The sequence below is a fragment of the Anoplopoma fimbria genome, chromosome 24 (genome assembly GCF_027596085.1).
Source record: "Anoplopoma fimbria isolate UVic2021 breed Golden Eagle Sablefish chromosome 24, Afim_UVic_2022, whole genome shotgun sequence".
In the NCBI taxonomy this organism is placed as follows: Eukaryota; Metazoa; Chordata; class Actinopteri; order Perciformes; family Anoplopomatidae; genus Anoplopoma; species Anoplopoma fimbria.
The window spans coordinates 4,738,458-4,752,927 of NC_072472.1; the positions used below are offsets into that span (position 1 = coordinate 4,738,458).

A 14,470-nucleotide genomic window follows, 5' to 3' on the forward strand; every position below is an offset into this window, starting at 1 on the left:
TGGAAACAACAATCTTTAGGATGTATCTGACAACCCATTGGCTAAATAAAACGTATAACATAAATAACATGAGGATTCAGTACAATTCTTAATGTCATCAGTATTATGTTTATAAAATAACACAAAGAGAGAACATGAAAGAAAACGTGTACACGCATCTTTCAGGACCTTTACCTTGCTCATGGGCCATCCTTACAACAAGAACACAACTTAAGGAGCTTCAAAATATTAAATTTGTGACTTTAATCTCATATTTTCCAGGCTTTCTTCTCGCAGATATCTAACTGTATAATCTCGGAGAATATCCACATTTCTTTCTCGGAAATTCTGAGGTTTTTTTCGGATATTAACACCCTCCTGGCTCTGCTTTAACCGACAATGTCCCTGATACGCCACTGTACAATACAGACTCACCTGTGGTCGATCATGTATTTAGCTGAGACATGTCTGTCTGTTTCCACAGAGAGAAAACTGACCTTTTGACCCAGGAAGAGGCTCTTGGTGGAGAGCACGGTGAAGCTGTCTGGAGATCCCTCTGTGGTGCTGTCTGCCGACGCCGCCTTGCTCACCTCTCCCTGCTTCTGCTGAAATAAAGACACAGAATACATGTCGACGCTATAAGACGCTCTGTGATAGAGTCATGTTTTCTCTTGGTACCCTCTGTGCGGAGGTTAGGAGGTCAAGGGTCAGCTACAGTTTCAATGCTGAAGCTAATTAGTCTGATTTTTCTTTGTTTCAGATGTTATTTCAACTTTTCCCTGGCTATTACAACTAATAAACAAAACAAACTCTCTACTCACTTCTACAAAATATGTTAAATTTACGTTGAAGGAACCCCTGGACACACAATGCATCCAAATCATTATAATTAAACATCTACGTTATGGACATCACCACTCTTTGTCATGTGTTAAAGCCTAAGAACAAATCAGAAATGCTGGCTATCATGTCAACATTTAACTATTTATGTGAACTCTTTAACTCCATGATTAACTCTTTTGTCTCTCTGTCTCTCAGCTTGTTTTGGAAGCAGACTTTTTACGTTGTTTAGTGAGTTATTTACTTTGCTACCTGAGATTAAATGACATTGTTCTCTGTAACCTAAATGACAACAACAGCAGGACTGAATGCTCAAAAGATAAGATAGGCTGCTCCAGACATAACTGGTGGTGACAGGTTTTTCCTACTTACAATTTCTGTATAGGTAAGTTAGGATAAAACAGCCCCTTTGTAGTTCCTGTTCAGGACATTTGAGTTCGTTCTCAAAAGTAAACAAGTGTAGTTTTTCGCAAAATCTGTCTTCAAATCGAGTGTTTTGATTTTATAAATAAATAAATCAGCGTACGACAACAAGTGGTTCAATTAAATGTTTCTGGTGCTCCTGAGCAGCCAAACAAATACTTAACTTTCTCCATTCTTTTTTCCAATTTCAACTTCCTAAATTTGGTCTAGATCACAATCGCCAGCGTTCAAATGAAAGAGTACCTTAGCCTTCGCTGCTGCCTTTTTCCCGCTCATTTTCTTGTTTGCCGATTTCTTGACCGGTTTGGGTTTTTTCTCGGGGGCCGGTGAAACGGGAGGCTCCAGTTTTCCCTTTAGTCCTCTCTTCTTGGCCAGCAGCTCTGGATGGATGTTGGGCAAGACTCCACCTGCTGCGATGGTCACACCTTTCAGCAACTGAGACCGGGAGACAAAGTTAGTGGTCCCACACTGCCAGGAGGATAAGAAATCAATCTAAAAACTTAGTGTACGCATTGGACAAAAGTTGTTTTTTTTAGATAATAAAAAAACACCACTGTGTAGAAGATTAGAAACTTTAACCCTCTGAACCCCAAAGTAGTTTCAGGGCGTTTTTAGCTCCTGACACATTTTACTCTATGTGGCCTTGATTTTCACAACAATATATATATATAAGTCCGGTACCTCTATGGAAACAGCACAATCATGACTAGAAGTTGAGATAAGTCAAGCATTCCTCTTGTGCAGTTTAACACAGTTACCATGCCATAAATCATAAAAAAAAGAAAAATGTACAGGTTTAAGGGGTTCGGAGGGTTAAATAAACATGCATATTCTCAGGTTTACAGACTAAGTGCAACATGTCTAAAATGCTTTTTCAGATGCATGCGGGCGCTGACCTGGTTCAGCTCCTCGTCGTTGGCGATGGCCAGCAGGATGTGTCGTGGTGTGATGCGACCCTTCTTGTTGTCTCTGGCTGCATTACCTGCCAACTCCAAGATCTCAGCTACATGGGTGAAAAAAAGAAAACAAATATCATCAATAAACAGTTCATGCCTCTGAATGAGGTGAACTCGGCTAACAATAACAGACTTCCACGTGGTCCCTTGATTCTATATAATTAGTATAGAGTAAACTTTTATTTATAAACATGAGATCGGAGCAAATGCGCCTCCAAATACAACCTTTTATGTAATTCCAGAAGATAAGTTGATCTCTGAATATATGTACGTCTTTGAAATGCTTCTCTTATCTCTTCCTCGTATCTCTATTTTGTGGGAAAAGTTCCTCAGGTTTCTCTTTTGGTTGCATTACTTTCTGCCCGGTATCTGAGCAGATATCATCGAATAAAAAAGATTCTACAAAATATAGTAGTTGTGTCAACATAAATCATTACGAGACACCAGATCAGTTGTTGTTGTTGTAGTTGTTGACTGCCTAATGAACAGCTGTGATAAGGCGATAAGTTGTATGTTGAAATGTGTGTGTTTTCTATATTGTCAGAATCAGAAACAGTTTATTGTCAAGCACGTTACACACACAAGAAATATGGCTTGGTGATTAGTGCGGGACAATAAACGACATAATTTAAAACTAGAAAATATGAAAATGTACAATAAAATATGTTAAACAAACACTTTCTCTTGTCATTCTCTCGCCACAGAATGAGTCTCACCGGTGAGATACTCCAGGACAGCAGCCAGGTAGACGGGCGCCCCCACCCCGATGCGATATTTAGGCAGGTCCCTCTTGATGTAGCGCAGCATGCGCCCCACGGGGAAGATGACCCCGGCCTTGGTGGACCGGGACGTCTTGGTCGACTTCTTCTTTGCTCCTCGGCTCGACATGGTGCTGAGGCCGCTATCGCTGTCAGACTCTGCAGAGGACACATGGACCATCATCCATTAACAAATCTCAAAAAAACTGACATCCTTTATGGTGAGAAGATAAATAAGCAGTGATATTAAATGCACCTAGTGGGATAAATACATATCGTCTTACTGGTTAATATTTGAAACTTGAGGCTGTAACAGAGGATGTGTTTCACCAAACTGCACAGCTGAAGATTTAATCTCAGAGTTATGTCAGGACAAGCCTCCCACAGGAAGTGATGAATCACAATAAAATGTGACTCAATAAGCAGTTCTGACACTGAAAACATACTTAAATGTTGCTTTCTTTGGCTGCTGAATGGGTAAGAACTTTTTGCCAGTATGACAGTCATGAATGGATTCTTTGTTTGAATAACTTTAACAACAAACCTTATGCAATACCTGAATAAGCCACCAATACTATTTGTTTAAACTCTAGTTTTTGAAGGTTTGCTTCCCTTTTCAAACCAAAACATTGACAGAAAAACAAAAGCTGATACAATCCTGAGTAGTTTTTTTTACATCCCAACACCCAGTCCTTAACTCTTACTACATAAAACATTAAATAATATGATTGTCATTATGCCTAACATTGATTACCCACGGTTGCCTTTCTGTGTGTTTTGATTAGATCACCATAGAGCATCTTAAATGTCACACTCTCAGGAGAGCACTGCTGGGAACGGATATTTTATTGATAACAAGCCATTAAGCACGTGACCGGTGCGTTATTAAACGCCAATTTGATTATATTTATATGCCATATGATATATTTGATGGGGATATTCCAAGTGAAACGCTTATATTTAAAGCCCTTGAATAACGGTATGATAATGTAAAGAAGCCTGTTATGGAGAATATGATGTTTTATTGGACCAGATGCAGACATCAATTAGCTCTCTTGATAATTAATTAGCACCACAAAAGGCCCGGCTGTTTCCTAAAGCATGCTGGAATTATAGATTTTAACACGATATATATACATATATATATATATATATATATATATATATACAGAGATGAATACCCAGTTAAACTCACCTACACCTGTTCGGAGTGCAACATATTTCATTTGATCTGCTGCTCAATAACGTTATTTGTGCTTTACATATTTTGATATATGATGTGTGTATATATATATATATATATATATATATGATGCGTGTGTGTATATATATATACACACACATCATATATCAAAATATATAAAGCACAAATAATGTTATTGAGCAGCAGATCAAATGAAATATATGTGTGTATAGTATATATATATATATATCTATACACACACATCATATATCAAAATATATAAAGCACAAATAATGTTATTGAGCAGCAGATCAAATGAAATATATGATGTGTGTGTATATATATGTATATATATATATATACACAAATATATATATATATATATATATATACACACATATACATATATATATATATATACATACATACATATATATATACATACACACACATCATATATCAAAATATATAAAGCACAAATAACATTATTGAGCAGCAGATCAAATGAGATATGTTCACTGTGAACAGGTGTAGGTGAGTTTAACTGGGTATTCATCTCTGCTGGACACCGATTTCCGCATGTCAACAGATCCCCGGACATGCACATTAATAATATGTATCAATATAATAAGCTGAACTAGTGGCTACAAAACAGAAACAACCCAGATGTCAGACATGCTGATGGCTTTTTTCCGGTTCAGGTCAGCGGGCTTTGAGTGGAAATAAACCCCAGAATGAGCGTCGGTGTGTCCGCTCCTCCTTCCCTGCTCTCTCGGCCTCCATGCAAACTAAAAATTAAATTAAATTAAAAACACATAAATGGGAAACCTTAATGGCTCGCGACCGCGCACGAGACGACCCGACGGTGCGCGCAGAGTGTTTTAAATGGTTACTTACAAAAAAAAAAAAAAAAAAAAAAAAAAAAAAAAAAAAAACCACACACACACACACACAGCAGGGAAAAGGAAGGAAAAAATGGTCTCCGGCTCTCCCAGTTACAAGCCTGGGCAGTGTCCTCGACTCCCACAATCCACAGCGAGCTTAAAGTATCTGATGGGAAGCTGAGCAGACCTGCTGAAGATAGAAAGAAAAAATAAAATAAAAAATAAAATGACTGCTGCTGGGTTTTTTTTTTTTTTTTTTTTTTTTTTTTTTTTTTAACTCTGTGCAGGAAAACACGTGCTTTAAAACTGAAAATAAAAAAAAAATGCTGACAGTTTTCCCGAGCAGCTCGATGATGACTCTCACATTTAAAGGGACCGGTGGGTGAGATTTAGAGCAGATTTATATATATATATATATATATATATATATATATATATATATATATACATATATATACACATAAATCTATATACATAAATCTGTCTCTAAATACCCATATATATATGGTGAGATATATATATATATATGGGTGAGATTTAGAGCAGATTTATGTATATATATATATATATATATATATACATAAATATATATATATATATATACATAAATCTGCTCTAAATCTCACCCATATATATATATATATATATATATATATATATATATATATAGGCGTATTTAATTTAGAGTCAATTATTGACTCTCTCTCTCTCTCTATATATATATATATATATTTTTTTTTTTGCTTTATCCACTTTTTACATTTGTTTTCAGTGACATATTAATGACTTTATATAGCGACCTTGTTGTTGTAAGCATAACTGTTGCCGCTCTATGAACTATATATAAATAAATACCTCTGCTCAACCCCTCCCTTTGTAAAAAGCGTGTTGGACATAAAGTACAACTAGGGAATACTCTTATTGCTTTTTAAAACAACAGGATTATAATTTATATTTAAAATATGCAGTACCAGTCAAAAGTTTGGACACACCTTCTCATTCAACTACTTTGAAGAATGTAAAATATAAAACATATTCTGGTTTGTTGAGCATTTGTTTGTTTACCACATAATTCCATATGTGTAGAGCAGATTTATATATATATATATATATATATATATATATATATATATATATATATATATAGAGAGAGAGAGAGAGAGAGAGAGTCAATAATTGACTCTAAATAAATACCTCTGCTCAACCCCTCCCTTTGTAAAAAGCGTGTTGGACATAAGGTTTATAGTACAACTAGGGAATACTCTTATCAATCCTCCACTACATGGCTAAGTAATTGCTTTTTAAAACAACAGGATTATAATTTATATTTAAAATATGCAGTACCAGTCAAAAGTTTGGACACACCTTCTCATTCAACTACTTTGAAGAATGTAAAATATAAAACATATTCTGGTTTGTTGAGCATTTGTTTGTTTACCACATAATTCCATATGTGTTCCTTCATAGTTTGGATGTCTTCAATATTAATCTACAATGTAGAAAAAAAACAAAAAACAACCATTGAATGAGAAGGTGTGTCCAAACTTTTGACTGGTACTGTATATACATATATATTGTTCATAGAGCGGCAACAGTTATGCTTACAACAACAAGGTCGCTATATAAAGTCATTAATATGTCACTGAAAACAAATGTAAAAAGTGGATAAAGCAAAAATTACATTAGAGTAAAGTTTAAAAAGAATGAAGTACACACACATCAATATAGTATAAGTATCGGTATCCTTCCTGGCATCTTTGCTTCAGCCGGCGGAGAAGTTTACCAAAAAAAAAAAGAGCCTTTTGGCCCATCGTTCATGCTAGTGTAAACATAGCGGCTGAATTAGGTTTCACTTTCGTTTACATGTTCACACATGTATTGATAAAGTACTGGCTTTTTACTAGCAAATATTTCATTGCACGGACAGTATCAAGCGTAGTGGCCGTCAACTCAAGTGCCCCTTCACTTCCCCTTGTTCACCTCTGCAGTGGCCAATCTGCTTGTGCTTCCTGCATGTGTGTGATGGTGTCTATGTTTTTGTAGTTGGAGGAGCTCAGCCCAACAGAGATAGCAGAGTAAGTGTGCACTGCAGGGTGATAATAAAAGACATCAAAACATAAAAAAACCACTAATAATAACACCAGTAACGTCGGGGCTTATCGATACTCAATAATCAAGCACTGAGGCCCATTTAATTAATCGCTCAAAATGTTACACACTGTTCCTTTAAGAGTCAACATGCAGCAGAGCAGTGTTTTGAGCTAAATGCTAATGTTAGCTCGCTTACATGCTCACAGTGTCAATGCAGATAGCATAATATTGTGGGAGAGAATATAAAAAGCAAGATAAAAAAATGAGCCAAATACAAAAATATGTTATTAAACAAAAAAATAAGACAGTTCCAGAAAACAGTGTGCAGCCCCCTATCATGAACCAGGTAACCTTTGAATCATACTCAACTGGATTTTAACAGAGGCCCAAACAAGTCTGATCAGCTTTGAGGGGGTAAACTTGCTGACATGTGAACTTGCTTGTTAAGTAAATATTGTAAACTCTTGTCACTTGCATCAGGTGACCAAACACACACACACACCCATGATACACAAGAACACAAGTAGAGCGATGTTCAGCACATTGTTGCTGCTTTAGTTCGGCCAATGTTAATGTTTAATAAGTTGAATAATTTAAAAAAGTAGATTCTATTTATCATTTATAGTAGGCTAATCAAAGACATTAACATCCTGACCCATGATTAAAAACATTCTCAAACACATTTCTTCAAATCAGTACGATCTGAGTTGTCACTTTTATTATTTTTAGCACTGACATATTACGTTCGCTACTGTGTTTGCCAAGAATCACAAGATAGATGCTTGTCAAAGCACAGGCGTTACCTATAAGATGAACAGTTTGTCTTTTCTATTCAAAGGTGGCAGAAAGAAGTGACAGTGAGTCCACATGCACAATACCAGGACTCGTAACTGAAGCAGCTTAATGGAATTCAGCCATTCCTACAGTACTGTGACATGAAAGTGGAAAAAGGACTGTTAAAAATAAATCACATGTAAATCCCAAAATCAAAATAAATATTTGTTTGTATCCTATTGCTGGGTTTAACTCTAATTAAAGTGAAATAAATCACCTTTTCATAGATGCTTTTATTTTGAAGGTGAAGTACATCTCTGTTATTAAATAAATATTAAAGGAAAAAACACAACTGAGCACAAATGTGAGCACATTTAATTCCCTGAAATTCCACACACAAGCATCCATTTTTACAAAATGGGTCATGACGTATTTAAATCCAAACACAGTCAGTGTGTCTATGAAGGGCGAGTGACAGATGTGTGTCAAATCCCAGCAGCACAGTGATGCAGTAACAGCAGCTCCACACCAGAGGTCAGACCTGAGCTGCACTTTAAAACACCACTTTATGCAGGAGGAGTAATCTGCTGTTTATATTGTGAAAGTAAAGAAATTATCTTGTCTCATTTACTGCACAATAAAAATATAATTCAAAACTAAAGGATACAGTTAAAATGGAAATGATAAATTCTTATATAACCAAAGTAAATGTTTTTCTAGTAAAAAATGTCATAAGTTATACCAATTATATATTCACCTGACATTTCATCAGCTTTATTGAATATTTAAAAGCAAAGTGACACTAGTTGATCTCCATTTTACATATATACTGGATTGTTTTTGAAGTATTAAAGTACAGTAAAGACAAATGTTTTGTTTTACAGTAGTCAGAATACCTGTATAGAAAAAAAATCCCAAGTTTGCTATCATCTCTCATGCCCATCACAAAGATAACAGAAGAAAAACATATTTATATAGAGCAGAGAATCAATAACACCAATTGGTTTAAAAGAAGGAGATAACACTGTACAGTCGAGCAAACTTCGAAATAAATAACAGTCAGTTCATGTCATTGCAGCACATGATAAACCACAGTCATGCAGAATGGTCAACAGCAGATCTTGTGACTCGTAGAGTGAGTTAACAGAGTTGGACATTTCTGGTGCCCCCTCCTGGTTGATACTGGAATAGATTTCAAAGTGTGAGACCCTGATAACCAGAAAAGTGCGTTCAGTAGAGTGTCTGCAACAACAACTGCTGTAATGTTTATTTAAATTAATACAAACCAGAATTGTCAGATCTTGCGTCAAACTGCAAGTTTGTCAGACCTGAAGCTTTTGTTACGTTATGTTTCTTTTTCTCGACAATATGTGGGTAAATGTGAGGTTAATGCCTAATAAAAAGGCACTGAATAAATATATTTATATGGCAATCGAGATGGAGCAGAGTTTGGTTCTGTCCAGAGACCGGTTTGTAATTGTTATTGAGGAGTATTCATGGGCGAACTCTAACCTACACTGTACATTTTCTGCCACCAGACAACTTCACTTCTAACCTTTCCCTCTACTTAGATTGTCAACACCTGTCTGCCCTGAGGACAGCCTCTCTCTCTCTCTCTCTCGCTCTCTCTTGCACGTTTTAGGCTCATAGAGACGTGCAAATCTGGTTGGGAACACTTCCTTCCCAACCAGAGAGAGACAAATGCATATGCACACACGCACAAACACATGACCGAACACATAATCTGCTCCCGGGCTTAAAAAAATATTTTGTGACTGGACAAAATATCCCAGTTAAGCTAAGGAGTGCCTGAAAATGCCCTGTATACAAATACAACAGGTACAACAGGTACAACAATAAGGAGATATTTAGCTGGTATGACATAACACAACCGCTCTTTCACAATACACAATAATAATCCAAATGTACCTTGATATGAATCTGCTCAAGCAAATTTCATTTTTATTTGTGCAGCATTTTAATCTATTAAATACAGAAACAATTCAGAGTTTCAGTCAATTAAGAAAGACTTTAAATTATCTTAACAAGTCTCTACGTGGATAATAAGATAAAATGAGATAAAATAATCCTTTATTAGTCCCGCAGCGGGGAAATTTACAGGATTTACAGCAGCATAGAATATAGTGCAAAACAAGATCAAAAACAAGTATTATAAATAAGCAAATAAGCAGTAAAAACTATTAAATAAGTAAAATATTATATAATATAATATAAGGTTCTTTAGTTAAGTAAGAAATACTTCAAATGTACACGTTTATTAAAGGGGGTTTCAAGGTTCTTGGTCTCTTTATAAATAGCCAGTTTGTGGTGCAGCAAGATATTCAGCTCTCAAGGATAAAAACAAGACGTCACAGCAATACAGATTCAAAGGACATCAAAACAAATGCATTAGATCAAGTATCATATAGTATCAAAAATACTAAAAGACAATAATTAATTACCAGGACTGATCAACACATCACTGTTCAAAGTCGCTCTCACTTTACGCAACAATTATGGTGGACTGACCCTCCTGTATGGTGATAGCGGGCGATAATGGAGCCACATGTTGCATCAGCAGCAGACGGGCTGCAAGGTTATCAGGAAGCGTTAAGCGATTAGACCAAGAGATGTCATTATGTGGGGAAGGCAGAGGACAGAGTGTGTGTGTGCGTGTGCGTGTGTGTGTGTGTGTGTGTGTGTGTGTGTGTGTGTGTGTGTGTGTGTGTGTGTGTGTGTGTGTGTGTGTGTGTGCAGCCTGTAGACATCAATAAAGCTGCAGCGGTCGCACAGTAGAGTGCATTGTAAATATTATCGGCCATTGAACATGTCTTGGGAGGAAGAGTTGCTCCAGGGAGACAAAGATTTCATTGGTTGACCTCATTTCATGTACAAAAAGCATGAGGAAGCTATACACATCAAGCCTTTTGCTCTTGAATCCAGATATAATGTGTTTATTTGTTACTTGTTAGTCCTGAATTAACCCCTTAACAACCAGTTTTCCATTGTTCCAAGACAGAAAAACAACAATTATTGCATTTACTTTAACAGGTGAAAGTGTTTCAATTATTTCCAAATTTCTGAGGAAGGGTTGGTATCTCCACTGGAATTTTAACTAAAGTAAAATCAGAGGTCAGGTCACTTTATTATGCTTTCTCATAATAGTCTACTCCGTCTCCAGGAAACAACTGTGTAATACATTTTGTGAAGTAGTGTCTGCTTTTAGTTGTAGGTCTATGAAGACATGGGTCCAAAATGTGCAGTAAAGTCCCATTAAGAAAAATAGATGGCAAGATTAGGGCTGAAATTTTGGTTTCTTTTCATTAACAAATGATCTGCCAATTGATTTTCTAAATTATTAAGTTAATAGTTTGGTGTATTACAAAAATAATAAACAATTCACCAAAGTCATAGGTGACGTCTTCTAGATTATCCGGCCAACAGTCCAAAAGTCCAAGGATAGGCTATTCAGTTTATTATGAATTATTACAAAAGAAATATACTGCTACGTAACACTGTAACACCAGGGCAGTGACCAGCTGCCATGCTGGCTCAACCTTCACCTGGATACGTGTGATGTAGATAAAGAGGTGTCCTTTACGTGTCCTTTTAAGTTTTACCCTGCAAAGCATTTTCTGAAAAATTTAAGAATGATTTAGATATTCATTTTACCTTTAGAACAACTCAACCTGAAACTATGCATCATCTTTTTTTACATTGTCAGTAATGAAATGTATTGTGGATGTTTTATACAAATTTGCATTATTCTATAAACACGTTATGTTTGGATTGTTTACCTATGACATAATATTTCAGTAAAGGGCATATATCATAAATCTATTGATTGTTCTTTCTAATTTCTCTCTCTCTCTCTCTCTCTCTCTCTCTCTCTCTCTCTCTCTATCTATCTATCTATCTATCTATCTATATATATATATATATATATATATATATATATATATATATATATATATATATATATATATCTGGACTTTACTGCACACTTACAATACCAGTCAAAAGTTTGGACACACCTTCTCATTCAACTACTTTGAAGAATCTAAAAATAAAACATATTCTGGTTTGTTGAGCATTTGTTTGTTTACCACATAATTCCATATGTGTTCCTTCATAGTTTGGATGTCTTCAATATGAATCTACAATGTAGAAAAAAATAAAAATAAAGAAAAACCATTGAATGAGAAGGTGTGTCCAAACTTTTGACTGGTACTGTACACTAATATATATATATATAAATATATATATATTAGTGTAAGTTTACCCCAAAGCCAAAGAAAAAATAAATAAGCCAAAGACCTATTGTTTGTGTTTTTTTACAAAGAGTTTGAACTGTATATAAAAACTATTAAATGCTGTGCCAACTAAAAGGCCATAAAAACAGTAATGGCATGCATTGCCTGGGATATATGTATGTAATCACACAATCAGAATTTGTGCCATATATAATGTCTCCTTATTCTCTTTCTTTATATTATTTATTTACTTTATTTTTTATGCTTCTATTTCTGTCCATCTTTCTTATCTAGAATTTCAGTTTAAATGTATTTATTTTCGCTTTTTTCCTATTGTCAATTTATGTAAAAAAAACAAAAAAAAAAACAACATGTGGGCCCTTTCTCAATACCAAGTATTGTCAAGTTTGGACTTGCAAACTTGCTAGTTCAGACTTGGATAGTTCGACTCGGGAGTACAAACTCCCGAGGACGCGAGGACGCAGTACGGTCATTCTGCAATCGGAACAGCAGCGAACTTGATGACGTCACCAACTCAGCTCGTCCTGTCCAGAGCCATGGCTCCTGTCTACTCCGGTTATCTTCACTGTAATATATATTGACAATAAAACGAAAATGATATAATGATATAATATATAATGATATAATTATAATCTAAAAAATTATTAGGACATCAAAATGGATCAGAGGCTGGTTGCCGTTGCTCTCGGTGCGCTTTATAGAGAAGCTGAAGAGGAGGACGGGCCATATTAGCCTGTCTCTCTAGCTTTGTACGTTTGTCTAATCATCCTATGCTTTTTAACCTGTCTACTATCATTTATATGTAGACTTGACAGTTTACTTGGCACACCTAGGTTAAAAACTAATGCAGTTTAATATTATATAAAGTCTTTAGAGAGGTGGTGATTTATTTTTTGTGTCAGCTTGGTTTGTGGTGCTGTTGAACTGTAACGTTATACTGAGAGGTGTTTCTAATATTTAGTCTACCCTTCATATACATGGGATGGACCAACACCTCTGAAAAACAATTTGCATTAAAAAAAAGTAACATTATAACCTTGCTGAAGTTAACATGTATATACAGGACTGTTATATTAGACTACATTAGCTTTATCTAGGCCTACCTGATAAACTGGCAAGTTCAGGGGAGGTTTGATACTTAAGTTTAATATTGGAATGGATTAGCATACATTCCACATACAGACCTGCCATTTGTCTTCTTGGTACTCAACATAAAGAGGCGGATACTCAGTCTGACAGGCCTTGGACAGTTAGGTGCACAAACATCACAATACATCAATGCAAAAGTAGCCTACCTGTACTATCTGTGCCACGCACATCATTAGTCATTAACCAGGACAGACATCAACAGAAACAGGACATTTCATGTCTATAATACAGTAATCATGTAGGCTAATGTAACTTTTGGACTCAGAACCTGGGAAGATAGGTGTGCTCTTACACTGCCTATCAAGCAATGAAATAAATAGATTACATTAATAACAGTAAGCACCGGATCAAACAGGTCAGAGGTTAGAGGGAAACTTTATTCTGGTAGACTTCAACCATCGACCTTTCCCTCTACTTAGATTGTCAACACCTGGTCATACAGGCAATGAGGGCCTGGGTTTCCTCAGTTGTCCCTTGAATAAAATATTGCTTTAATGCTTTTATGTTTTTTGGCAGTAAAAAGATTAAATTCAACATTAGTAAATTGGTACGTCTTCAGAAAACCTTGAGTGGGTCAAGCTGCTTTTTTACCATGATGAATCTGAGACAAACAACAAAGTAAAAGTCAGCACTATTAGTATTATGGCCTGTCAGAACACACAGTTCTTAAAACATGGAACATCTAACAGATAAATAACTTGTTGCAAAGGTAAACTCAGTATTGACGTTCAGCCTTTTGTCACCACTGATATTTTATATATTGATTTATCATTAGTATTAGTCTAAGCCTCTATGAAGACTCACAAATGAGGACCTGTGACCGACTCTCACTTGTTAGAGAGATTATTGTGAATAAAAAAAAAATTGTTAGTTTGATTGCACAATAATAGCAATTATAACAAGTGTGTATAATAGGGAATAAAGACAAGCAAAACAAATTGGTCAAAAGTACAAAGGCAGGGCTCTAACTTGGTGCAAAGTTAAAGTTGAACAATATATATGTAAAGTTATGAAACTTAATTTGCACAACAACAGCAGTATTCAGACAATGATAACTTACAGTTGTGAGTTGTCTCCACCATTGTTGTCTCTTTTTTTGCTGGTGCGAAATGCATTCTGGGATACATGGCTGTCTGTCAAAGTCCACACGTGTGCAGCA

The 14,470-nt window shown here is 35.6% G+C and overlaps 1 protein-coding gene across 8 annotated transcripts in view; it reads right to left on the reverse strand.

Annotated features, from left to right (window-relative positions):
* The window catches only part of LOC129113222 (core histone macro-H2A.1), a 29,709-nt gene extending 15,256 nt beyond the window's left edge, over positions 1-14,453 (reverse strand). Inside the window, exons 1-5 of one of the 8 annotated variants that reach the window (XM_054625429.1) lie at positions 14,372-14,453; positions 2,915-3,115; positions 2,139-2,245; positions 1,486-1,677; positions 477-584 (exon numbers count right to left, since the gene is read on the reverse strand). In XM_054625429.1, coding sequence (XP_054481404.1) covers positions 477-584; positions 1,486-1,677; positions 2,139-2,245; positions 2,915-3,086 — 579 coding nt within the window. In that variant the 5' untranslated portion in view covers positions 3,087-3,115; positions 14,372-14,453. Of the gene's footprint in view, positions 1-476; positions 585-1,485; positions 1,678-2,138; positions 2,246-2,914; positions 3,889-4,967; positions 5,027-14,371 lie in introns of those variants that run through there. The other 7 variants (XM_054625430.1, XM_054625424.1, XM_054625423.1 and 4 more) reach the window with 7 other exon arrangements.
* Positions 14,454-14,470: the final 17 nt, after the last annotated feature.